The sequence below is a fragment of the Sceloporus undulatus genome, chromosome 1 (assembly GCF_019175285.1).
Source record: "Sceloporus undulatus isolate JIND9_A2432 ecotype Alabama chromosome 1, SceUnd_v1.1, whole genome shotgun sequence".
In the NCBI taxonomy this organism is placed as follows: domain Eukaryota; kingdom Metazoa; phylum Chordata; class Lepidosauria; order Squamata; family Phrynosomatidae; genus Sceloporus; species Sceloporus undulatus.
In genome coordinates, this window is record NC_056522.1 from 93,615,295 (window position 1) to 93,642,779 (window position 27,485).

General features: G+C 41.6%; 2 protein-coding genes across 6 annotated transcripts in view; both read left to right on the forward strand.

Moving 5' to 3' along the window:
* Nucleotides 1-27,485, forward strand: part of MAP3K5 (mitogen-activated protein kinase kinase kinase 5) — a 185,618-nt gene that overhangs the window by 62,196 nt on the left and 95,937 nt on the right. For all 5 annotated transcript variants that reach the window (XR_006104366.1, XR_006104365.1, XR_006104363.1 and 2 more), the window contains exons 2-7: nucleotides 505-644; nucleotides 3,250-3,273; nucleotides 15,447-15,640; nucleotides 16,896-17,064; nucleotides 22,443-22,549; nucleotides 26,208-26,378. Coding sequence is in view for 1 of the 5 variants with exons in the window: in XM_042471108.1 (XP_042327042.1) it covers nucleotides 505-644; nucleotides 3,250-3,273; nucleotides 15,447-15,640; nucleotides 16,896-17,064; nucleotides 22,443-22,549; nucleotides 26,208-26,378 (805 nt within the window). In the remaining 4 variants the exon portion in view is untranslated. The remainder of the gene's footprint in view (nucleotides 1-504; nucleotides 645-3,249; nucleotides 3,274-15,446; nucleotides 15,641-16,895; nucleotides 17,065-22,442; nucleotides 22,550-26,207; nucleotides 26,379-27,485) is intronic.
* LOC121932493 (serine/arginine repetitive matrix protein 1-like) overlaps nucleotides 27,087-27,485 on the forward strand; it is an 8,025-nt gene continuing 7,626 nt past the window's right edge. Inside the window, exon 1 of the mRNA XM_042471137.1 lies at nucleotides 27,087-27,485. Within this exon, the coding sequence (XP_042327071.1) occupies nucleotides 27,316-27,485 (170 nt within the window). The 5' untranslated portion in view covers nucleotides 27,087-27,315.

The following is a 27,485-nucleotide window of genomic DNA, read 5'->3' on the forward strand; positions in this document are numbered from 1 at the left end:
ATTATTATTATTATTATTATTATTATTATTATTATTATTATTATTATTATTATTAATGATCTGCTCTAGAATCTTTCCTATATGTAAGGTCTATTTCAAAGACTGACCCATTAAACACAGACTCGTAGATTGGAAGAGTTGGTATAAACTCAGTATTGGGTTTGCTACAAAGAACAACGACTATCAGAGGATTATGTACTCAATGTTCCTTTTTTTCCATTTACTATTTTAAAAGGGGAAATCCCTTCCCTTCCACAGTCAAAAGCACCATCTTTATGAACAAAACCAGTATAGATACTGTCTTCCTGTTGCAGAAGTTTTACAAGAGCTACTTCGGCATTAGTCAGTGGTGCTTGGAACTGGCTTCTTTAATAATTTCTCTCTTCCATTGTACCAGCTGGCTTTGATGGATATGCAGAAAATTCAACGTCAATTGAAAGTTTATTTTGAGCACCAAGGTTTAACAGTAGATCTGACAAGTATGTGTTTTGCTCTTTCTTGTAGATATTGCAGTGGTGGAAATGAGTGATGCTTTCCGTCAGCCCTCCCTGTTTTATCATCTAGGAGTCCGAGAGAGCTTCAGCATGGCCAACAACATAATTCTCTACTGTGATACAAATGCAGACTCTCTACAGTCATTGAAGGTAACAGAGGCCTTCATAGAATGAAAAAGGGATCAGTGTGTGGGCTGAGGGAGGGTTTCCTGGGGATCATTCAGAGAAATGGATGATTGCATTGTGGTAAAGCTCTCCATGCCCACACAGTTCTCAGTATTATCTGTCATCATGGTGTCCTAGTAGCTGGTAAAGGTTTCAAAGATTCATTATGAAGGAGGTGCTGGTAGTAAAACAAATTCAGAGACCAAAGCAATTTAACTATCATTATGGAAAAAAACTGCCCTTCCCAAAGCCTCTTTGAACCTCAGGGGAAATTCCCTTTAACTAGATTTTGACCACAAAAGCATTTCTGTAATAAAAGCTTAACTACATGATGGACCAGAGTACATGTTACAAGTAAAAATTCAGTCCTATTTATATTATTTATTGTTATATTTAAAGCCTGCTTCCCCTTCCCTCCCCCATGACCTCTCCTCTCCATTTTTATCCTCACAACAACCATGTGAAGTGGGTTATATTGAGATATAGTAATCAGTCTATGTTGTTGCTGTTGTTGTTGTTGTTTATTTTCAAGTCATTTCTGACTTATTGTGACCCTAAGGCAACCCTATCACCTATCATGGGGTTTTGTTGGCAAGATTCAGATGAGGTTTGTCATTGCCTTCCCCTGAGGCTGAGAGCATATGATTTGCTCAAGGTCACCCAACGGGTTTCATGGCCAAGCCAGAAATCAAACCCTGCTCTCCAGAGTCACAGTCCAACACAAGCCACTATACCATGCTTTGAATTTATATTAAATGAACTTTTGGTGGGGAAAAAAGCTGTCACTTTCCAGCAAGTGCCTTGAGCACTTGAGTCTCACCTCTTTTTGCACCCACTGATCCCTTGGTGCTCTTCTGAATCGTAAATATACAAAAGATGGTAGAGAAGCAGTGGACTCGCAAAAAGATGCAGAACATAATGCGAGATGAAAACTTGATGAATATGAACTTTCCAATAATTATATCTTTAATATAGTCCTAAAACATTGTCTTAGGGGTGAAGGAGACTGCCCCTTTGAGCGCCTTCAGAGTGTGGCATTTTGATGCCACATAATAATAATAATAATAATAATAGGTTTTATTTATATACCGCCCAATCACTGGGAATCCGAGCGGTTTACAATAGAGGGGATAACAGACAATTCCCTGCCCACAGGCTTACAATCTAAAAGACACGACACAAAAGGAGAAGGGAATGCTGAGGGGGGGAGGGAATCAGGTCCAGCATTCTTCTCTCCCTCTCAGGCCTGGACCAAGGCAGATGGACCGGAGGGAGGGCTCTTCTTCTTCAGGCTAGCCCCTGATGGAACTGGGCCAGCCTACTCTCTCCCTCAGAGGCCGAAAGATGACAGGTAGGGAGGGAGGAGCCTCCTTCTTCAGGCTAGCCCCTGATGGTACTGGGCCAGCCTTCTCTCTCCCTCAGAGGCCGAAAGATGACAGTTAGGGATGTCATCTTCACATGCTCTGAAGCCACCCAGAAGCTGGCTTCGCTTTGCTTCGCCCAGTTGCTCAAAAATAGTCTGGCTTCCGGGTGCTCCAGCAATGCAGTGTTTACACACCACACACCACAGGAGCTCCGTAAAGCCGCAGTGGTGCAGAAAAAGCCACCTTTTTGCCAGCACAAAAAGGAGCAGCAATTTGCCCCTTCTTTTTGCACCAGAAAAAGGTGGATTGGGGCCACGACATGCAGTTGCTGCAGCTCTAATCTGGTTTTCTTCAAGCCGCCCCTTCAGAGTGGTCTGTTTAGCTCCTTAGGTAAGAATTGTCTCAGGTATGAAGAGTTGCTCCATTAGGAATATGTATTTCACCTCCTCCCTTTACAGTAAATTTATATTTCTGCCCATGGCATGTCAATCTGTGAACCATGTGGGGAAAGAAATCAACGCTGGAACAATAACACAATGTTTGTCTGCCAGCTCTGTAAGGAAAAATGCCAGCATACATAATAGAAATGGATATGCAAATAGTTTGTTAGTAAATTACGTGCTCTTTATGTGTTCACATCAGTTCACATTTGTTGTGTGCCTTAAAGTAGTTTCTGACTTACGGCAATCCTATCACAGGTTTTTCTTGGGAAGATGTGGTCAGAGAGGATTTGTCTTTGCATTCCTCTGAGGCTGAGAGAGTGTAACTTGCCAAAGGTCATACAGTAGGTTTCCATGGCTGAACAGGGATTCAAATCCTGGTTTCCAGAGTTGTAGTCCAATGCTCGAAACATTATTTGTATTTACGGTTGCTACTCTCTTCTTCTTCCTGCTGTTGTTCCTTTGGCTTTATTCCAGCACTTTTAATAACAAACTGTTATGAATAAAAAACATTTAGCTTTTCCTATTACTTTATCTCCATGCACAAAAAGGCTTTGCCTACTTAATTTTTGTGACCCAGACTTCTTTTAAAACCATAGGAGAAAGTCCAGTAAATGTACAGTAACTCCATCCTTTGCATTCAGGAAACAACATCATACCCTCCATCTCCTTATCTCTTGCCAAAAGAAATCAGTAAAAGAAACATAAAATTTTAAGGTTATACATATTTATTAAGTATAAATGCGTGCATAAGTTATTTAAGACTGGTTATCTTTTTCTTTTTAGGAAATTATTTGCCAGAAGAATAATGTAAGTATATATTTTTAGTTATGCAGAAATGTTTGTTACATATGGATTTCTGTCTTCTGTGCAACTATTAAAGGCACAGCAGCCCTGTTTGAGTCTTATCAGGATTCAAGTATGAGCTTTGGGGGAGCTGGATGGGCTGCAGCCAAGTTGTCATGATGTATGTACCAACAGTCTTTCTAAATTGACAAAAACTGCAAAAAGGAGGGAATCGAAGGACGCTGACCTATTCCTTGTCTTATTAGGAAAACTAATAAAGAACATGAACAGTTTATTCATGACAACCAAATACAGGTCAAAGCCATCAAATTACAAAAATAATTAAAACCCTTTAAAACTTCCACAGTCAATTAGTTCTATAACATATAGAGCAATATGTTTACACTAAAATTATAAAAATATTTCATACAAAAACATATCACAATTTTCCATACTCCATTCAAATGTTTACTGCAGATTCCCATGCAGGCCTTTAATTGTGTTAGCTAGACACAGTTTCCTTTCATGCTGTTCCAGCACTGTTCGGATTTATTAGCTGTGATGAGTTCTTACTAGAATTATTAGTTATTAGTTTTCTCTTTTGGTTGACATTATAGTTACTACACTTTATATTTGGTATGTTCTCAAACATATGTCAAATGTTACTTATCAGCTTTCTCATGCGTACTTCTTTCATTTGCATTCATGTAAAGGAAATTCAGTAACGGAATTGATCAGGATTTTTTTCCTGTACTGTGTATTCGATGGCTTCACCAGAACACTGGATCAAGATCAGGAAATATGTTAGGAAGAGATTATGTTTTTGAAATGAGAAAAAAAAGCCTCAGGACTTTTTTTTTTATAGCACTTTAACTTGGGGTATTGACATTTTTTTCTGTACCATCAAAAGCATTGAAAAATGATTATGTGTTCAGAGAAACAAGTGAAATGATTATTTAATTTTGGGTTCCAGCCATAAAATCTTGGTGTTGATCTGAGGTCTATCTCATCTATGGCGTTGCTTTTCAAGCCTTTTTGTCTCGAACTGCTCATGTTTTAGGAAGGCAGCCAACTTTTCATTAAATAATTTGTGCATCCTTCTAAGTACATACATATGGTTTATGCCTAATGCAACTAAAAAGTATATTTATTTTGTTTAATGTAATGTATTTTTATTATGATTTATATCATCCCTGAGGCAGCTAACAATAATAAAAATGCAGCATGTATGTGTGTGTGTATTGAAGCATGCATTAATTCTTCATTTTTTGAGAGCTCCCTCATATTATCAGAGTTCCATTAAGTTTCCCTAGAGCAAACTTGTAAATGGTGATGGTCAGGATTGCAGGAAAACTATTGTCAGTCATTGCTTCTGGTACCCTATATCTTGTGAAAGACTGCCAAATTGGGAATTTTGTCTCTTTTTGATTTTATAATGTTTAATGTGGGAATTTTTAATGGTTTTTAATTTTTTATTGTAAAAATGTTTAAGGTCTATTTTTAAAGCTGCCTTGGATCTCATCTTGGGAGTAAAGTGGCATATAAATGACATTAAATAAATAAATAGATACTCTATGCTGCAGGGTAACTAAATAAGTAGATTAAAGTTTGTAGTAGGAAACAGAAAAATAAGACTGTAGCATCTTAAAGAGATTCAGTGCTCCCCCTATACTTGATACCTCTTTTTAGGTCCAAAACACATGGACAAAGTGATGCAGCTTCAGGCTGTGCTGGGGGCATGGCGTTTAGACTATGCACACTCTGAACGTAGCTGGAAGCCACACCAATGCTAGACCAAGCATAAAGAACGAGGTCAAAAAGGAGCGGATATAGCCTACTCTTTCCAGTGGCCCAGTTTAGGATTGTGGCAGCCGGGAATCAGGCCTGGGCCTGTGTGGTCACTGTGGTCCTAGCATGATCAGGGCTGGCACGATCCTTTTGGCCTGTCTGCTTCGGGCCTAAGACAACTATATTATTATACAGCTGGCCCTTGGTATCCACTGGGTTAGGTTTCAAGACCCCACCGTGAATACCAAAATTGGCGGATGCTCAAGGACAATTACCGTATTTTCCGGCGTACAAGATGACTTTTTGACCCTCTAAAATGGGGTCAAAAGTTGGGGGCCGTCTTGTACGCTGGTAACAAGAGAGCCCCAGGAACCCAGCGCACTTACTCTGGAGCCCTTCGGAAGCCGGCGCGGGAGTGCCTCCCTGGCTGAAGGCTTCCAAAGCCCTCCGGAGCCCTTTGGAAGCCGGCGTTTGTGGGCATCAGGCCCCCTAAACTTGGCCTATAGTAGGCCAGGGCACTGCCTGCATGCAAGGCAGGCTTTGAAGGCCTCAGCAAAGGCCTGGGGTAAATAAAAATAAAAATAAAAAATGAGAGAGAGAGAGAGAGAAATAGAGAGAGAGGGAGAGGGAGATAGAGAGAGAGGGGGGAGATAGAGAGAGGTGTTTATCACACTATACTCTTATAGTGCTACTATTCCACTTTGACTGCTCTAGCTGCCTCCTGTTGCATTCTGGGATTTGCAGTTTTAAGGAGGGGTATTTAGAATTCTCAGGCAGAAAATACCCCTCCTTAAAACTGCAAATCCCAGAATGCAACAGGAGGCAGCTAGAGCAGTCAAAGTGGAATAGTAGCACTATAAGAGTATAGTGTGATAAACATCAGAGAGAGAGAGATAGACACACACACAGAGAGAGAGAGAGAAATAGAGATAGATAGATAGAGATAGATAGATAGATAGATAGATGAGAGAGAGAGAAATAGAGAGAGAGAGAGAGAGAAGGAGATAGAGAGAGAGAGAGGTAGACAGAGAGAGAGAAATAGATAGATAGATAGATAGATAGATAGATAGATAGATAGATGAGAGAGAGAGAGAAATAGATAGAGAGAGAGGGGGGAGAGAGAGAGGGAGATAGAGACACACACACACACACACACACAGAGAGAGAGAGAGAGAGAAAGAGAGAGAGAGAGAGAGAAAGAGAGAGAGAGAAATAGATAGAGATAGAGATAGATAGAGAGATAGATAGATAGATAGATAGATAGATAGATAGATAGATAGATAAGCAAGCAGGCAAGCAAGCCAAGATTAGAGAACGAGTTGGGGTAAATGCAGTGATGTTTTTTAAATTTTTATTTGATGTGCATTGGAAGAGGGGTGGTCTTATACGGCAAGTATATCCCAAACTCTATATTTTAACTGGAAAAGTTGGGGGTCGTCTTATACGCCCAGTCATCTTATACACCGGAAAATATGGTAAATACAATAGCATAGAAATGGTGCCCCTTATACAAAATTACAAAATCAACATTTGCTGTTTGGAATTTATACATTTTAAAAACCATTTTCAAACTGTGGATGGTTGAATCTGTGGCTAAGTAATCCATGGTTACAGAGGGCTGATTGTAATTTTGGAAATGATCATGACTCAGGATTGAGGAACCCATGGCTCTTCATTGTTGCTGGATTCCAACTCACGTTACCCAGATACCATGACCAAGGATCAGCTGGAATTGGGAATCCAGTAAAGTCTGGAAAACGGCACGCTCCCCACACTTACCCTAACTGGTGGATTTCAGTGCAAGGAAACATTCTACACTATCATCCTCAACACACCTGGGGCCCTCTCATACTACACAATTATGACACTATGATTCTACTTTAACTGCCATGTTCATATGTTTTGGAATTCTGATTTTGGCAATTTAGAGAGTAGTAATTAGAATGTGAAGTCGAATGCTTTCATGGCCGACATCCATGGTTTTTGTGAGTTTTTCGGGCTATGTGGCCATGTTCTAGAAAATTTTCTTCCTGACGTTTTGCCAGCATCTGTGGCTGGCATCTTCATGTCATACAATAATGTATGACATGCTGGCGAAATGTCAGGAAGAAAATTTTCTAGAACATGGCCACATAGCCAGAAAAACCCACAAAAAAACAGTAATTAGAATTCTCAGCCAGAGGGCTCTAGTGTCTTCCTAAACTACAAACCTCAGGATTTCAAAGGCTATAGACATGGCAATTACAAAGTGGAGTTATAGTGCTATCGTTGCATAGTTTGAAAGGAGCCAAGTGGAATCTTTTGGAAACTAAGTAGGGTTGAGTTGGAGTCCAATCCAGCTAGTACAGTGTGCCCTTCACCAGATAAGAATCGATTTTCTCTTCTTTCCTTTTCTTTTCTTTTTTGGAATAGAAATAATCGAAACATTAATCTATTGCTAAAGTAATTATTTACTTTAGCGATTGATTGATTTTTCCATTATTTCTATTTGTTTTTTGTTTTTTAATTATCTTTCTACCTCCTCCCGGCTGCCCCGCCCTTACCCTGCAGCAGTTCTCTCTTTCTTCCGTCCTTCCTTCCTTCCTTCCTTCACCCTCTCCCCCTTCTTTTCCTTTCTTCCTGCTTACCTTCTCTCTTTCCTTCCTGCCACTGCCGCTTCTCTGGAGCTGGTGGGGCGTCTGGCACTGCTGCTGCACTGCCACCGCTTCTCTCGAGCTGGTGGGGCTTGCAGTGCTGCTGCTGCACTGCTGCTGGTTCTCCGGAGTTGATGAGGTTTGTGGCGCTGCTGCCACATTGGCCACCACTGAACAAGTAGCAGAGGCACAGCAGCAGCACCAGAAGCCCCGTCAGCTCTGGAGAAATGGCGGTGGCGGGAAGGAAAAAGAGGTGAGGAGTGGGAGAGGGAGGTGGAAGGGAGGAAGGGCGAAAGGAAAAAAGGGAGGGAAGGAAGAGAGAAAGAGAGCCACCTTCCTCCGGCTCCATCTAATGGGAACCAAAAGCATTCCCAGGGAAAAAAGCAATTGCTTTGATTGTGAGTTCCTGCATGGCAGGGGTTGGACTGGCTGGCCCTTGTGGTCTCTTCCAACTCTATGATTCTATGAAATCCCTGGGGATCACATAGCACTCAGAGTTGACAATATTGGACTAGATAGACCAATCGGCTTGACTCAGTATAAAGCAGCTTCCTAGGTTTGTATGCATTGATGGGTTGAAAGATTTTTGAAGTTACATTCTCATATCAGTCGAAAACCACAAACCATAATGCCTCTGCTATTGTGTGACACTCTGGGTGTGTGTTAAGTTACTGTACCACAACACCCCACAACAGAAGGATACCCTGTGACCTGGGCCCCATTGTTACACACTGCTCCTGCTAGAAAAGTGAGTAAGCTCCACATGTTTGGGACAGGGCTGATTTATGGGGAGAACAGAATGCCAAGGTGGAAGCAGGTAGAAAGAACTTGGTATGGTTGACCTGATTCATGCTCTCCCAGTGGTGGCTTGTGTGTATATGGTTGTGATGATGTGTTCTCACAGTTAAGTCACCTGTGCTTAGGGTTGCCATATCCTGGCTGCAACTGGGATTTTCCCGGTTTTGGCAGCACCGTCCCCCTCCCGTCACGGGTGCCGCCAAAAACCAGGACAACCCCGGTTGCAGCCGGAACCTCGCTGCCCTCCTCCTCCACCACCGCGCATGGCTGCACGGTGGAGGCGGAGGAAGAGGAGGGCAGTGAGGTCTGGGGCGGAGGAGGGGAAAGTGGAGGCGGCGCCATCCTCCACCACCCTCCCCGCCTCCCCACGGCCTCCTCCCCCCTTCCCGGGGGCCGACCCCTGCTCTCCTTCCTGGCTCCTAGGGAGGCCTGGGCCTCTTTAAGCCAGGGAGGAGGCCGGCCGTGATCGTGGCAATCGCGGCTGGTCCCTGCGCCCCTTCCTGGCTTCTAAGGAGGCCTCGGTCTCCTTAGAAGCCAGGAAGGAGGGACACTTTTTTTTGTAGGACACTTTTTTAATTAAATGGAGGACACCCCGCGCCCCTTCCTGGCCTCTAAGGAGGCCTCGGTCTCCTTAGAGGCTGGGAAGGGGTGCGGGGTGTCCTCCATTAAAAAGTCCTACATTTGAAAATGTTGTCCTACATTTGTCCCGGTTTGGCGGTCCTGACGTATGGCAACCCTACCTGTGCTGAATGGCAAGCAAGAAGAAATAATAGCAATCATGGAGATAATCCATACTATATGTAAAGACTTCTTATAAGTCTGTAGATTGGCTTCCCTTGTGCATCAAAAGGATGCATAATGCAAAATAACTACATATCTTAATTCAAGAAAATGGTTTTATAAAATGGAAAGTAGTGTAATACAGTGTTATCCTCTTCCATGTGATCCAGTTTCGCTATTAACTCAAGAAGTTACCTTAAGATGCCTTTTCCCCTAAAGGTTCCTTCATAACTGCTCTGTGTGATGATATCTGGTTCCCCCCCCCCCACTAGAATAACTCAAAGTATTGAAAAAGAATGGTTTATTACAGGAATATGATGAATATATCACCTTCAAAAAAGAAAAGAAAAAGAAAGAAAGAAAGAAAATTGACAAAAATGGTTCAATGGTGAAAGATGAAAAAATGTGAGAGATAAGAAAGCTTATCTAAAATTTTAATATCCTGATTGCCCATTACGCATACATTATCCTGCGTGATAGCATCCATTTCTGATCCTAGTTTTAATGCATCTCAGCTAAATAGCAAAATGTCCCTCTTTTCTTGTCAAAGCAGAATCCTTCTATATATTTATATTCATTACAATATTATTAACATGTTGAGTTGATTGCTGAATGTGAGAAATGGGCTTAATAGTATACTCTGAATTTTGCCATCTGTTACAACTGTTTGATAAAGAAACCCCTGCAGAGAAGTATTTTCAACAATAATTATGAGGCAATATGTTATTGAAGTTTTTTTTCTGATGGGGCAAAACAAGCACTGTATAAAGAATTGATTCATCACCACCATCATATTCTCAGCAATTTTCCTATCATTCTATCCAAGAACAATTACAGAAGAACATAATGAATACTGTGAAATTACAGCATGGTCCTGATTATAATAGTGACAGGCTCAATAATGAACATGTCCACTTGGTCAAAGCTAGCAGCTTCTTCTATGACAGAGAGAAAGTTTAAAATGAACAATACACTTGCATATTTGGAAGCATGGTCCACTGCAGATTAAAAAAAACTTGATTATTGCTTCTAATTCTCTAGGTGATTTATAGTTCCTCCTATCTAAATATTTATAATGTAAGATCATTCTCTTAGATATTGATTATTAACATAAAAATAGTTGCTGGAATACTGGATCATATTTGAGTAGTACCAGGGTGGGATAGCTTTGGATTTTTCTGATATGCCTGCTATTGTACTATAAAGGTTATACCACATTTAAAGAAAACAATATATTCTTGGGCATTACTTCTTAACAGAAGATTTGGCTACTAGAGCATAAATAACATGAAAAAAATATAGATAGGTTTATACACCATAAAAAAGAAAAGCACTAACATGTTTCAGCAAACTTTTTCTTCCAAATGCTCAATATTTATATGCAAAATGAAACAACCAGGTCAGGTAACCCTTGCATAAGCCCCCCCAAAAATGTTTTTTTTTTTTAACCTTCTAGAGACAGCTTGAAAGCAACTTCTGAAATGCATCCAGGAACTACTTTTTCTTTCGACAGCTTATCTCGTTTCTTATGATTTCCGTTTTGTTGGCTAAATAAGCACACTTGTGCATTTTTTAATATCCTAGGGATAGCTGGTGAGGCAAGTTCATATACTCTTCCCCCTTCTGTCTGTTTTACTGTTCACAAATTCTCAGGAATTCTGAAGTGAATTGAGGTTTACCTTGCCTATTGTAGGCAGTGCACATGGATACAGTAGAATTCTGCTCTTTCCCAGTTCAAGCTTTATTGCATTTACTCAGGCCCGGCTCGTCCATATAGGCGAGGTAGGCCGCTGCCTAGGGGTGCCAACCTCTAGGGGGTGCCAGAGAGAGAAAGAGAGAGAGTGGCTGAAGCCGGAGGATCATAGAATCAGGCAAACAGAGCAGCCAGCAGCCCTGTGCTCTGCAACTCCTGGGCTACGTCCACACTGGAGAATTAACCCAGTTTGGCACTGCTTTAACTCTTTCTGGCTCAAGGCTATGGAATTCTGGGAGCTGGAGTTTGTTGTGGAGTCCAGAGCGCCTCCCTTCCTCCTTCCTTCCTTCCTTCCCTCCTTCTATCTTCTTTCCTTACCCCTTCTTTCCTTCTCTCCTTTTCCTTCCTTCTTTCCTACCTTCCCCCTTTCTTCCCTCCCTCCTTCCCTCCCTCTTTTTCTTGCTAAGAGAGAGACTTTCAGGGAAGGCTTGCCATGGCCTTCCCCTGAGGCTGAGAGAGTGTGACTCCCCCCAAGTCACCCAGTGGGTTTCCCTGGCCCCCTTCCCCCCCCCCCCCCAATAACTCCTTCCTCCTTCCCAGAGTTTGGCCTTATTCTTCCCTATCCACCCACCTTTGCCTCCCTTCCCAATCACTCACTCACCCTTTTCTCAGATCTCTAGACACCCTTGTTGTTGTTTGTTGCTGTGTGTCCTCAAGTCCTTTCTGCCTCCTGGCCACCCTCTCATGGGCTTTCCTTGGCAAGGTTTGTTCAGAGGAGGCTTGCCATGGCCTTCCTCTGAGGCTGAGAGAGAGTGATGCCCCCACCCAGTGGGTTTCCATGGCCGAGCTGGGATTTGAACCCAGCGTCATAGTCCAGTGCTCCAACAACTACTCCACACTGGCTCCAACAATATGCTTTAAAAACAGTAGAATCATAGAATCATAGAGTTGGAAGAGACCACAAGGGCGACCCAGTCCAACCCCCTGCCATGCAGGAAATCCAAATCAAAGCATCCCCAACAGATGGCCATCTAGCCTCTGCTTAAAGACCTCCAAGGAAGGAGACTCCACTACACTCCGGGGGAGTTTGTTCCACTGTCGAACAGCCCTTACTGTCAGGAAGTTCTTCCTAATGTTGAGGTGGAATCTCTTTTCCTGTAGCTTGCATCAATTGTTCCGGGTCCTGTTCTCTGGAGCAGCAGAAAACAAGCTTGCTCCCTCCTCAATGTGACATCCTTTCAAATATCTAAACAGGGCTATCATATCACCTCTTAACCTTCTCTTCTCCAGGCTAAACATCCCCAGCTTCCTGAGTCGTTCCTCATAGGGCAAGGTTTCCAGACCTTTCACCATTTTAGTCGCCCTCCTCTGGACACGCTCCAGTTTCTCAATGTCCTTTTTGAATTGTGGTGCCCAGAACTGGACACAATATTCCAGGTGGGGCCTGACCAGAGCAGAATACAGTGGCACTATTACTTCTCTTGATCTAGACACTATACTTTTATTGATGCAGCCTAGAATTGCATTGGCCTTTTTAGCTGCCGCATCACACTGTTGACTCATGTTCAACTTATGGTCTACTTGGACTCCTAGATCTCTTTCACATGTACTTTCATTCAGCAATGTGTCTCCCATCCTATACCTGTGCATTTCATTTTTCTGCCCTAAGTGCAGTACCTTACATTTCTCTGTGTTGAATTTCATTTTGTTAGCTTTGGCCCAGCTTTCTAGTCTATTCAGATCATTTTGAATGTTGGTCCTGTCCTCTGGAGTATTAACTATTCCTCCTAATTTGGTGTCATCTGCAAATTTGATAAGTGTGCTCCCAATTCTGTCATCCAGGTCATTGATAAAGATGTTGAATAACACTGGGTCCAGGACAAAGCCCTGTGGGACCCCACTGGTCACTTCCCTCCAGGAGGAAAAAAAGCCATTGTTGAGCACCCTTTGGGTTCGGCCGGTCAACCAATTACAGATCCATTTAACAGTTACTTTGTCTACGCTTCACCGCAAAGGAAGACACCACAAAATGGAAGACATTCAAGAAAAAGGGAGGACAAGACTCAAGAAAAGCTCAAAACACTCCTAGAAATGTAAATGCATGCTTTTTAGTCATGCTCAAAATGGAGGATCTCCTGGACAGAAGGTTAGAATGGAGGACATGTGCTGGAAAAAGAGGAGGTCTGCCCTGCCCTGAGGCGAATCTACTATAAGGTTTTCTTGGCAATGTGAGTTTAGAGAAGCTTTGCCATGGCCTTCTTCTGAGGTTGAGAGAGTGCGGCTTGCCTACTCTTGGTGGCTGTGCCTACTATGTGTCTTTTCTTTCTCGCCCTGGAGCCATTCCCATCCTTTTTTCATAGGCTGCATCTACACTGCATAAGTAATGCAATTTGACACCACTTTAACTGCTCTGGCTCCTTGCTATGGAATCCTGGGATTTGGATTTTTGGAGGAGAATTCACCTTCTCAGTCAGAGATCAGTGGAGCCACAACAAACTACAAATCCCAGGGCTCTATAGCATAGAACCAGCAAGATGACCAGATGTCCTCTTTTTCTGGGGTATATCTTACATTTCAGTCTTCTGTCCAGGAGGAATTCCAAAAATGTCCTCTGTTTTGAGCATCACTAAGAAGCATGACATTTATATGAGGGGTTTCAGCTTTTACTTGGTCATGTCCTCCATTTTACTTGAAAGCCCTACATTTTGCGGTGCCTTCTCCTCCTTTGCGGTTAGGACAGCTGGTCACCATGGGAGCCAAGGGCAGCTAAAGTGGTGTCAAACTGCATTAATTCTGCAGTGTGGCAGCAGCCCTGGTCCTCTCTACTGGTTTTCATCTCTTTCTTTTGACACCCTTTTCTGCTCCTTGAGTGAAGATTTTTAGTTTTTGAGGGTCATAGATGGACCACTACTATCCCATAAATTCATGGGGATAGGATCCAGATTTTTCCACATCATTAGAATGAATAATGCTTCCAGCGTGCAAAAGGAATATGTGTGCATTAGTCTCCATTTCAAATATCACAGCAGTAAATAAGTCTTTAACCTGTAAAAATCTAATTGGCTTTTTGACTAATTATCAATACTGACAAAAGATTGGCACATAAGTTTTATGTCATGTTTAGCTTTAACAAACGTAACAGTGGAAATCAAGGAAATAAAAGTGAAAATAATTATGAGGGGCGACAGGGGTTGCCTAGGGTGGCAAAATAATAGAGCCGGCCCTGCATTTACTGCAAACACACTGCTGCAACTTGATATCAAGAGTCTGTGTTTCTCCAGCCTTTCTTTACCATTCTCCCAGTGCTGATGCTGCTAAAAAATCTTCCAGCTAGGCAGAGGACAAGGAAGAAAAGTAGGAGGTCTGGGTAGACAAAAATGCTTTTGTGAAAATGAGTTTATTTTTTCCTTTTCCTCCTTACTAGAGGCTTTATTACCTGTGTTATGCTTGTAATACTGAGAAGGGCCCTGCTTCTTAAGGTACAACAGCATAATGCTGAAAGATTAGTTTCACAGTGCTTGACCTGGCCTTCACCAAAATGAGACCTCAACCATAGTTTCAAAAACTGCAGTGTTGTCCTTGGAGTTAGGGAAGAAAGAATGTTATTTGTTTTTACGTCAGTGCCTTAATGTCCTGTGCAAATGTATTTACCACTTAGTTCCAGCCCATTGGAAGACCTGCTCACTACTACTTTTCTTTCTCTGCCACCTGCCTAATATCTGGCTATACAAATTAGGGTTGTTTTGATAATTGTACCTAGTCTGAGAAATTCCCATTTGTGGTAGTTCTGTTTAGTCACCTTGCTTAATCTAATACTGTCCAGATAAGTTGGACTGCAATTTCCACCTGGTCTAGTGGGTAGGGATGATTTGACTTATATTTCAAACACATCTAGGGCATCATGTTCAGGAAAGTAGGCAGATCATGACTTGAATAAAATGGTCAAGTAAAATAATTACAGTTTCAATTAATTGATTGTTAATTTCTGTTTTATAAATATTGCTACTGTGTTTACTGTGTTTTACTATGTTCAGGTCTTTCTGCTTGGTTTTGCATTTGTTGCTGTTAGCTATCTGTTGTAGTTCTGTTAGTCATCTTGCAAATCTCTATGGGTGCAAAGGAGAAATATCAATCAAATAAATAATAAATGTTTACTATAATACAGAATTTGCCAGATGAATCATTTAAAAACGTGGCTCAGAAGCTTTATGAGCCACATTGGGAGAAAGATAGGGAATACACTAAATATTTATTTTTTTGAAAGAAATGTAATAATCAAATTTACATCGAATATAGGTTACACTTTATGTGGAGAAACATACAAGAACCCAGCTGTGTGGTCCAAGCAAAGCCCCAAAACAGTTTTAGGTAATACGTCAATTGGACCATTGAAATATAATAGAAAGGTGAACTTTCACATTCTTCAGGACATTTCATTAGGCTGCACATAGTGTATTATTAAAAACGTTTATTTCTTATGCTAAACACATGCTTTTCTTTCACAGATGTGCACTGGCAACTACATATTTCTTCCATATATGATAACTCCTCATAATAAAGTATATTGCTGTGACAGCAGTTTTATGAAGGGATTAACAGAGCTGATGCAGCCCAACTTTGAACTATTACTTGGACCAATATGCCTACCATTGGTTGACCGTTTTGTTCAGCTTTTGAAGGTGGCGCAGGGCAGCTCAAGGTAAAGTTTTCATGTGTCTTCTTCTATAGTTGCAGTAGGGCAAAATCTGTCAAAAAGAGGAAGAACTTACCTGCCTGTGATTTTTATGAATGGTGAAATCTAAGTAAATGAAGTGGGATGACAGTTCATAGCATTACTACCCAAAGCAGTGGTCCATGGATTGGTGCACCATTTGCTTCTGTACTTAATGGGTTTCTAGGAAAGAAACAATTGTCAGTGGGCATGAATAATGGTATATGTCCCTAGCATATCTAGAGGGGAAAATGTTGGTCCCCCACATCAGATAGCCTGAGAAGGACTGGTATACAGTACTGTAAATGTAGCATATGCAACATTTGGAGATGGCACCCAAAAGATAATAGCCTGGGTGCTCATGTCTATAAGAATATTGTTTATAGCAGGGGTGGCCAAATTCTTGTGCCTGTGGTGTTGGCTTCTGCCTGGCCAAACTATGGGCCCATACAGACAGGCCAAAATAAAGCTGCTTCGGGTCACTTTGGAGGTATGCTTTTTAAATGCTGCATGTGTCCTAAGAGGCTGGAAGCCACGCCAAAGCCACGCTCCAGTCCTAAGACTGCAGTGTAGCTTTGGCACAGCTTCTGGCCTCTTAGGATGCATGCATCATTCAAAAAGCATACCTCTAAAGTGAGCCGAGGCAGCTTTATTTTGGCCTGTCTGTATGGGCCCATTGAGAGCAGTGGTTCTCAAACATGGGCCTCCACAAGTTCCTTGGCTTTGAACTGCCAGAACCCCTAGCTATCATGGCCAGGGCTGAGGGCTTCTGGAGATGCACAGTATTAGAAGACCAAGCCAGTAGGACTTTAGTGAGACATGTCTACTGACAGCCCACAATCCCATTCCTTCTACTTCAGAGGCTCACAAACTGGAGTTTGACAGAGGAAGACTCCATTTCCCCTTTCCCTGTTAACATGAATCACATTTTTGGAGACACCTCTCATTTGATTAACTTCCTATACCCTATGAAACCGGAATATTTTACAGTTTTCAGAATTCGAAGAAGTACAGCATGTTGTGTAATTTTTCCTTACAGAAAAAAATGAGTTTGGAATTTCTTTTGTTCATTCAGAACATAGGCTGTGATTGAGTATCATTTTTTTCCACATAGATCCCTATTCTAATGCCATTTTCAGTTTATGTTTGAGAAAGTAGTGGAATTAGAGCCCTACATCTGTATCCTAGTGTAATAACCGAGAGACTGTTTGGCCTTACATGGAGGTTTTATTTTCTATTATAGTCAGTACTTCAAAGAATCAATTCTTAATGACATCAGAAAAGCCCGTAACTTGTACACGGGGAAGGAATTAGCTGCAGAGCTGGCAAGGATACGACAGCGGGTGGATAATATTGAGCTTCTGTCTGCGGACATTGTGATAAACTTGTTGTTATCTTACAGAGATATACAGGTAGGAACTTGCTGCTCTTAATTTAAATGGATTACTTCTATTATCTCTATTTTACCCACACACTGCTTTTGAGTAACGTCCCTGACAACATTAGTCTAGTAAAGCTGGGACCTGCAACCAAATATTGCTGAATGGAGTGCTGATCTTCACCACTCCAATCAGTCTGTTCTGTTCTCCATTGCCTTGCCATTTTACCTCCCTGGTAATTTTCCATCCTCCTTGCCTTCCCAGTCATATTCTCTAGCCACTGAACACACTCCTTCCCTATTGGGCTGCTTTGGACATTGCCCCATCTATGTATTTATTTTCTTTCTTTCTTTCTTTCTTTCTTTCTTTCTTTCTTTCTTTCTTTCTTTCTGTCTCTCTTTCTCTCTTTCTTTGCAAACCTTGACTCTTCCGTTTTGTTTATTTGTTCTCATTGTTTTTACATAAGCAAGGGAACAAAAACATCAGAAAGGGAGAAATGTGGGAGCGTTGAATGAAAATAAAACCAAAGGTTGTCATCAAAAATGAATACAGTTGCTCCAACTTGATTCTATCGCATGTTAAAAAAAGTGGAGATCTGTTTTGCACAGCCACTCTGCAAGTAAGTCATTAGAGCATGTGATTTCTACATGCAGCTGAGTGCTTGACTTTATCTCAGAGGAAAGGTCTACATCAGTTGTGCAGATTGTAGTTGTGCAATTTGCATTAGCAGGCTTTTTTTTTTAAGTTCACATTAATAAGAACAGAGTTAAAGAGAACAGTAACTCTTCTATTTGTTGCTGTTTGGGTTATGGGGCTTTAGAGAGTGAACACAAGGCACTTCATTAAAGTTTTAATTTTTTTCATTGATTTATGTGGGAAGTATTTATTGTTCCATCCCTGTAGACATTTACCAGTATCTTCTATGTATGGACAAGAAAACCCCCTGTGTAGACTCTTATATGGAGCCCTGGTGGCGCAGTGGTTAAATGCCTGTACTGCAGCCATTCACTCAAAACCACAAGGTTGCGAGTTCAAGACCAGCAAAAGGGCCCAAGCTCGACTCAGGCTTGCATCCTTCCGAGGTCACTAAAATGAGTACCCAGACTGTTGGGGGCAAATTAGCTTACTTACTAATTAGTTTACTTGCTGTTCACCGCTATGATCTTTGGAATAGCGGTATATAAATAAAACAAATTATTAATTATTAATTAATTATATCTCATGTTTCTCCTTGGTGGGACTCATGGCACCTCACATACAAGTCAGAATCAGAATTCAAATCCTGGCTTGGTGATGGAAACCCCTGGGTAACCTTGGGGAAGTCACATACTCTCAGCCTCAGGGGAAGGAAATAGCAAACCATCTCTGAACAAATCTTGCCAAGAAAATCCATTATAAGTCCGCCTGAGGTTTGCCATAAATTGGAAACAACTTGAAGGCACACAACAACAACATGAATTAGTAATAATAAAAACAACTTTAAAAGCTACCTATTAAAACATTAGTACTTAAAAAAATATAACATCATTAAAATGCTGACAAGAACAATTAAAAAATGCATCATACACAAAGACCATTCTTTATAATCACTTGGGGGCTCAACAGACAGCCCCTAAGGGGTTGTCACCCCTTTGCCACCCCTTTGCTAGCCATATCGGGCCGCGACAACCAGAGTGCTGTGATGCCCTCTGCCGTGTGGTTGGGTGTGCGGCGTGGGTGCACCAGGGGGCAGGTGGCATATGTACGCCACGTCCCCACGCCAGTCTGTAGAGGCTCTTGATCACCAAATACTTGTTAAAAAGATCTTTACCTGCCAGTGGAAGGAGAGCAGGGAGGGGGCCAGCCTGGTCTATAGAAGCAGAACTTTTCATAGCCTGCTAGCAGCTACTAAGAAGCCTGTGTTCTCTGTCCTCACCAACCATGCTTATGAAGGTTCTAGCTCTAGCTAGATAAGCATATGCAATTTCTCCTGAAGATGGAAAATAGAATATATAAGGCAAGCGATACCCAGAAAGAAGTGACTCCTTAAAGAAGTCTGTCTGTTTACAGCTCCCCCAAGCTTTTCCACCAAGCAAGGTATTTTTCTCTCCTCCTATCTCTCTATGTTCCATTTTTCTTTTGTAATCAAAGCTACTGCTACTGTAATCAGTAGCTACTGCTTCTGAGCCTGCTCCTTCTTTGGTTTTTCTTTTGTGCAAATTTGCTTTTAATTTTTAAGGGTTGATGGTGGTACTCAAGGGTTCACCTGAACATGCCTCCTTGTTTCTCAGTTGACCATTTTTTCCAGTCCTATTAGCACTTAGTAGCTGAGTTAACTATTAGAAGGTGTTGTTGTTGTGTGCCTTCAAGTGATTTCTAGCTTATGGCAACCCTAACACAAACTATCATGGGATTTTCTTGGCAAGATTTGTTAGGAGTTGTGTGTGTGTTTTCCTTCTTCTGAGATTGAGAAAGTGTGACTTGCCCATGGTCAGTGGGTTTCCATGGCCAGGGTGCCATTTGAACCCTGGTCTCCAGAATCATAGTCCACTACACCATGTACTAGCTACTTCACCATGCTGGCTTCCTGTTAATAAGGTGTACAGAACTTTATTGCACGTGGTTGTATATCTTTGCACAAGTACCAAATCTAGCAAAGAATACTCTCAGCCTGTTCATTATAAATGAAAAATATAACTTATTGCATTATCCATGTAGAGAAGTTCCATGTAGGCTCCCAGAATGCAATACGAACATCCATATACTTAAATAAAAAAGTAATTGTAAATGTTTAGCAGCTATAACAAACAAGACTATCCTGTAAAGATTTTTTTTAAAATCACTGATTATCTGATGTTAGTATTAGAATATCCTGTGGTATTAGGAAGAGTGATGGTATGTTTTGTAAGAGAAGCAAGTATCTTACAGACGCCATTGCAGAAAAATCTCAAAATGTAAAAGCTTGACCAGCAATGGATCTGGGCCAGTTGCCTCTTCCCATGAAAAGAGACATGGGGAGAGCTTTGAATAAATGACTTGCTGACACTTTTGTCTCATTGCAGAGTGAAAGCATTCTACAGTTCCCAGATTTAATAACAGAACTTTGTTACCATGGCAACTTTGTACATCTGTGATTTGGTGCATGGAAAGAGATGGACGCATAATGGCTAGGATTTTGATTCACTGTCCTCCAAAGAATTGCTATATTATACATGCTGGAAGGCCCTGCTGTAGTGTAATAGTCAAATCACAAAGAAATTGTCAGAGGAGATTCTGCACATATGCTGGCATTTTTGAAATTATGCTCCCTTCCTGTAGCACCCCACAAAGTTGATTGAAATGCACCTTCCAAAAGATGGACACCCTCTCCCCCCCTGGAGTGACATCTGATGCTGGCCAACTGGTAAAAGGCATCTCAGTGCATGTTCACTGGGCCTGTATGGAAATATGCCACACTTTATTTGTTTATATTTACTTATTTAAAGACCTCCCCAATGCTCTCAAAGTAACTTTCTCCTAAAACAGGGACCAAATCAGCTTCCAGATAACAAAACAGTATGGCTAAAAACAGAGAGCCAGTGTGGCATAATGGTTTAAGTGTTAGACTAGGACTCTGGAAATCAGGGTTCTAATTCTGACTTGGCCATGAAACCCATTGGGTGACTTTAGACAAGTTTCATGCTTTTAGCCTGAGATGAAGGCAATGGCAAACCTCCTCTGAACAAATCATGCCAAGAAAACCTCAGGGTTGCTTTAGGGTCGCCATAAGTCGGAAATGACTTAAAGGCATACAACGTACACCAGGGGTAGGCAACCTTTTTGAGCCGGGGGCCAGGTTGCTGTCCCGCAGACAACTGGGGGGCCGAAGCCAAAAAATAAATAATTAAATAATTTTTTAAAGAATTTAAATAAATAAATAAACCGGGACAAATGTAGGACAACACTTTCAAATGGTGGACACTTTTTTTTAAAAAAAAAGTGGAGGACACGCAAAAAAATTTGCTGATTTTTTAAAAAAATGTTAATATAAATGCATGTTTCTGAGGCGTCTATAGACAATTGCCTCCCTTGCCCCTGCGCGCGAGAGACCAAAGGCCTCGGCGGCAGGACCGGGCTGGGGCCGGTCCCAAGGCCTCGCTGGGCCGCATTCGGCCCACGGGCCGCAGGTTGCCTACCCCTGACGTACACATACACATGGCTAAAAACATACAAAAAATGAAAATGAAAAAGAGACTAAAGTTTTGACAATATTAAAATGAGTTAAAATGACACTTTGAAAGATAAAATACCATTAAAAGATTTTCAAAAATGAAAACAGTTCAGTCTAAAATAGCACAGCATCCTGAGCTGTATTTAGTCATGGACCTCAGGTTTACAAGAGAAAATGACAAGAAGACACAAAGAAAGAGATTGGGAGGGAAGAGAAGTGTGTTGGTGGTTACCTGTAAATTTCCCAGAAATGGACCAACTATTAGGCAGAGTGAGATAGTCACATCAGTTGGCACATGTGAGAAGACAGCAGTCAGTTACTGGAGGGAAGAGCTGTTTGTTATATGAAATTATACAGTACGAAGCTGTTTTGGCACAGTCTGTCTGTACCCATTAAGCTGGCCTGTTACTTTGAAGTGAAGTGGCGGACACTGTCCTGAAGTCCTGATACCTTTTGCAGACGTGGGGATAGCATCTTAATCTTACTTTGCCTTCCGCAGGTTTGTTTTAACTTCCTGTTCATGACTTGCAAGCCTTTTCTCAGAGCACAATGGTTCCTCACAAGCCCTTATATGATAATTCAGTGAAGAAGAGGCCACCACTGGGAGCTGGATAGTACCAGTTTGCCAAGTAATGTCTGGTGCTTCTTCCAATTGCTTCAGAGCAGGATGTTTTAATCTTTCATCCCCATGTATTATTCTAAAAAAAAAAACTATTTTAAGATCAGCCTTTGGAATGCCAACAGCCTCATGCAGAGCTTCTGCCATTACACAGGAGCTTCAACTCAGGTTCTTCTCCTGATCTTTTATTCCTTCTTCAGTTTCCTGTGCCCCATAAAATTTCACTCAAAATCTTGAGCTTGCAGTGGAGAATAATACTGATCTAGCCAGGGAAACCTGCACCCTGAGCAATAATTATATATGTTCTGAAATACAAGATGGAATCTTTTCCCTCACTTTCCCTAAATAGTATCCTTATTTGGAAAAGGGATGCAGGACTTTAGTGTAGCAAAGTAATTTCTAAGGGGGATTAGATGCAGCAAATGGAATAGCTGGGTGATGAGAAGAAGGTTGAGTTAAGAACACTGGCACTGAATGAGGGTGAACTTCATGGTTCTGGAACCCTTTTGTGTGTTGTATCTCATCATGCAAGTTGAGCATAAATGTGGAATGTAAATGTTTGTTCTTTCTTTGACTATATTCCTTTATTCTGTCTCTTGAAAGGATTATGATTCTATTGTGAAACTGGTAGAAACATTAGAAAAACTTCCAACCTTTGACTTGGCTTTGCATCACCATGTGAAGTTTCATTATGCATTTGCACTGAACAGGTAAGAACTTTTTCTGCTAATGAAATTGTGGTTTTTTTAATGTTAGTTTCATCCTTCTCCACAGGTTTGAAACTTTTCTCATACCTTAGCAAGTAACTAAAAGTTTTGCATCTTCCCCATCTCCTTTACTGTTGCTCAGGCATAAGACACTAATGTAAATCTTATTGGCAAACTACATCTGACAGAAGGGTGGGACACATGTAAACCCTCCATATTGTTAGACATGAATGGCCATCAGTCCTATCCATCATACCCAATAGTGGCCCAAAACAGACGGGCAAAAAGTGGCGCCTTTGGGCCAATCCGGGGACATGGTGTGCAGATGGCGCATGCCCCTGGAAGCTGTGCTGAGGCTGGCTAATGTGGCCCAAAGCCGGCTGCAAAAGGAGCAGGGGAAACCGCTCCTTACTGGTGGTCCATTGTGGACTGTAGCAGCAGCCACTGTAAGATGCCGATCTGTTTTGACCAGTGTCATCCTTAACTGAAACAAGTTAAAAATGTAGTATAGCACTTCACTGCCACTAACAGCAAAATAATTACTTGGTGGTGGATGTTATTGTCTCTGTGTTTTTATGGTGGAGTTTGAAGCAGATAGAACAGTAGGCAGGAGGGGGTGGGACAGTCCCGCCAAGCTACTCAGGTCTAGAACTTTCCAAATGGAGTCTCTGCACAAGTGCAGCCCCACTTGTGTGAGAGCAGAGATGACTGCTTGAAGCACCACAGTTACAAGTGTAAGCAACCTGTCCTTATAAGGTGTCTGCATGATATTCCAGTCAGCAGTCTGGCTGCTGCTTTTTGCACTCTATCTGAAGGGAGTTTTGAGGTGGATAACTACAATAGTCTATTCAGGAAGTTAACTACTGTGGCTCATTTATCCCTCTTCAGGGAAGGCCATAGCTGGCAGAGAATTTGAAGGTGGCCTCTAAGTCAGTTCAGCTGGATCACCAGTAGCAGACATTGATTTAAGAGTACTCCCAAGATGCACATTTGCAATCCAGATTGGCGTGAGGCTATAACACAATATAACGTGGAAAAGGTGGGGGCCAGCGTTGAATAGTTATGCAAAGCAGTGTAGTCACTCTAAGAGCCTTTCCAATATAACTGCTATAAATAAGTATTCACTATAATAAGAATAGACAAATGTATAATATGTTCATCTTTTTTTGATCCTGATGACCAGAAGTATATAGATAGAATTGTTTTGTAACCCCCAGTCTGGTATTCTAGTTGATTTAAAGGAAATGTGGGGCTTATCCTACTTAACAGTCATCCTGAAATAATGTGTTATTCCTTTGGCAAACAGGAGGAAGGGGTCATGTGAGTTTAGTGCAAAACAGGTCTATTGTGGACAAAGTGCCAGATCTAATTGTTGGACTTGTGCCATGTGTCCATAAAACAAAGTAACAACTGTATAGTAGGCAAGTAGGAAAACCTATGCTGCAATCATCATCATCTGGGGTTTATATTTGGTTGTTGTTTATATTTGGTTGTTGTGTGTAACCCTAAGCCGAACCCATTACAGGGTTTCCTTGGCAAGATTTGTTCTGAGGAGGTTTGCCTTTGCCTTCTTCTGAGGCTGAGAGAGTGTGACTTGTACAGGGTCACCTAGTGGGTTTCCCTGGCCTGGCCAAGTGGGGATCAGAACCACGGTCTCCAGAATTATAATCCAGCATTCAAACTACCACACCATGATGGCTGGGTTTATATTACTATGACCTAATCAGTATCTTACAGGTGCCTAAATACCCTAAAGACACTAGATCCCTTCTATTCTTGGAAGCTAAGCAGGGTCAGCCCTGGTTAGTACTTGGATGGGAAACTGCTGACCAATACCAAGTGCTGTAGGTTATATTTCAGAGGAAGGAAATGGCAAAGCACCTTGCAGTATTCCTTGCCTAAGAAAATCCTATGAAATTTGAAGGGCTAACATAAGTTGACAGATTGCTTTGAAGGCATATATACACATAATACGTTGATTGCAGTGTGACGTGATGTGAAATGAACCTTCTTTTAAATGGATATTTGGCCAGTTGTAGCCATGTTAAATTGCTCCCACCAGTTGATTTCCCAATGAGACACCTGGGGACAGAGCAGAGGTAAAATATGGTTAGGATAATTGGGTAAAACTAATTAATTTGCTTATTCTCTTTCTGTTTTGACATCCTTTGCTTTGCTCATTAGCAGAAGTGCACAATAGAGAGCTATAGAGTGTTTTATCAATGCTTTGCCAGAGATAAATGGGCTGTTTGTGCAAGGACACTTCAGGTGTGACTAATTTTTTAGACAGCTTTTCTCTCCAACAACTATGTAAAGCCAAGAGTAGATTATCATATGTGAAAACTATGTGTTATTTCATCCCATATGCACACATTGTACATCCCGCTAAGAAGGGAAGTGTCTTAAGAGTTTGCATGCTGTTTGTGGGCTGTGTGTAGGCTGGGATAAATCACAGCTGGAACCGTTCTGCATTCCAAGGAAACTTGTATAAATGTGAGGTCAGCCAAGGGATGCTGAGGGGATTATGTGTGTCTTCGTTGGTCACAAGGGCATGATGTGAAAAGACCTTTTCAAAAATGGGTCAATTTTGTGGGGTAGATTTTATTCTTCTACTGATAAATCAAGATGTAGATTCATTTTTCAAGTTTGTTAGATACAAATGGAAAAAGCAGTGTTGGTTATTGAAAAACCATAACAGTAATGGGGTTAGAATGAGGTGTGATGCATTTCCCTGTCCTACCTTTATTATTGATATCTTGTTATTTCAGCTCATTCCATTCAGATGCTTAGCAACAATCACACTGCAAAGTGAGAACCATCTTCTAATATCTTAGTGTAATCTGAAAGTATGTTTAAAAACAGTCAGTTGAATTCTTGCAGTATAATTCTATGGCTGCAATGTGCATGTGTGTGTTAGAGATAGAGAACTGAGTGAAATATGACTATGTTTGTGTGGTTTCATCTCTCTTTCACCTGCAATTCAAGCTTTAGTCACATGAAGCTTGCCTTTTAAACAACACGAAGTGATCAGACATTAGGACAATGGCTGCATCTGCATTGCAGAAATAATCCAATTTGACACCACTTTAACTGCCATCGCTCATTGCTATGTAATTATGAAAAGTGTAGTTTTGTGAGTCTTTTAGAGGCTGTGCAGACCGCCCCTAAGGGGCTGCACTGGATTGGGGCCACGGCAACTGAACGCTGCAGCCCCAATCTAGCCTTTCCAGGGTGCAAAAAGGAGCTGCAAAAAGCTCCTTTTTGCACCCTGGAAAGGGTGCAATAGCCATGGTGGCATGGCTTTAAGGTGCTGCGTCGTGTAAGTGCACCGCCAGAGGAGTGCTGTGACGCTATGCACCATGTGGAGTGGCGAGTGCCGTCATGCTGCCATGGGGGCAGGGTTGGGTGTGCAACATATGGACACCATCCCCTGACTCCATCCCCCAGGCTGGCCTTAATGACTGGTCTGCAGAGGCCCTTAGCCTTCTTTATCAGAGAGGTCTGGTACAACTACAACCTACAATATGCAGAATTCCATAGCACTGAGCCATGGCAGTTAAAGTGGTGTCAAACTGGAGTATTTCTGCAGTGCAGATGCAGTCAATAGAGACCTACAACAGGTTGAAATATTTCTGGTTTCTTTTTTTCTTTTTTTTAACAGACGAAATCTACCTGGTGATAGGAAGAAAGCACTAGATATTATGATCCCTCTAGTGGAGTGTGAAAGCCAAGTAGCTTCAGATATGTACTGCCTCGTGGGACGAATCTACAAAGATATTTTTCTGGATTCTGGATTTACAGACACAGATAGTAGAGACCAAGGAACTTTGTGGTAAGTGACCCTTCATTACACAATGTTTTTTGTTAAACTATTCTAACCATTAATAGGGGTGAAACACTGCTCGTTTTTCCCCCCCCAGGGGAAGATCTTAAATTTTAAACAGGCATTGTTACATATATTAATTAGTACAATAATACATAGATACAATTCTAGTCAAATTGGGCAGTTTCAAAGTTGTGAAGTCGAAGGCTTTCACGCCTGGCATCCATAGTTTTTTGTGGGTTTTTTGGACCATATGGCCATTTTCTAGAAGAATTTATTCTTTATGTTTTACCTGCATCTGTGGCTGGCATCTTTCAGTTTCAAAGTTGTAATTTAACTTTTTCTAGATAATTATATTTTGGCTCTACCTATTTTTAATACACAACAGTATGTTATCAGTTTTTCCATAAACAGATTTTTAAAATTCCTACCATCAAATAATTGTGTTCAAATAATTTTGTCTGTTGGAATAAAGGGTTTTTTTTGTCATTACTTTTTATTATTTTACACAAATAAAAAAAACATAAATCATACATTTGCGATTCGTATATCTGCATTATATAGCATTCATTACTTCCTTATTTTTCTCTCAAGCTTTTATACTTCTTCTTCGTGGTCTCTGCGAATCATACAAATGGGTTTCACTGCGCCTGCGCAGTGCTGCTCGGAACCTACTGGAATCACTGGGCAGAGTTAACTCTGCAACATATTGAAACTTTTTGGCGGTAACTCCGCCCACCCGTTATAAGGCCCCTGCCTTCCCGCTCTTTCCCCAGTTCCTTTTTTCCGCCGCGCTAGCTGCTTCTAGGAACTTTCGCTTGCTTATCGGAATCACTCTCGTTTTTTGACCTTCGGACTGCTTTGACCATTCTTGCTCTCCCGCCCCTGGTAACTCCTGAATTTGGACTGTCTGACTTCGCCTTTGGATCTTGCCTCATCTTGTAGGATGTCTCCTCCGTTCAAGAAATGCGACATCTGTAGCGGTAAGGTTCCTGTTCAGGACCCCCATTCCTCTTGCCTCTTCTGTTTGGGTAAGGATCATGACCCCAGGGTTTGCAGCCTCTGTAAGTCCATGTCCTCCCAAGCCCGCAAGAATCGGGAGTCGCGGCTGACGTC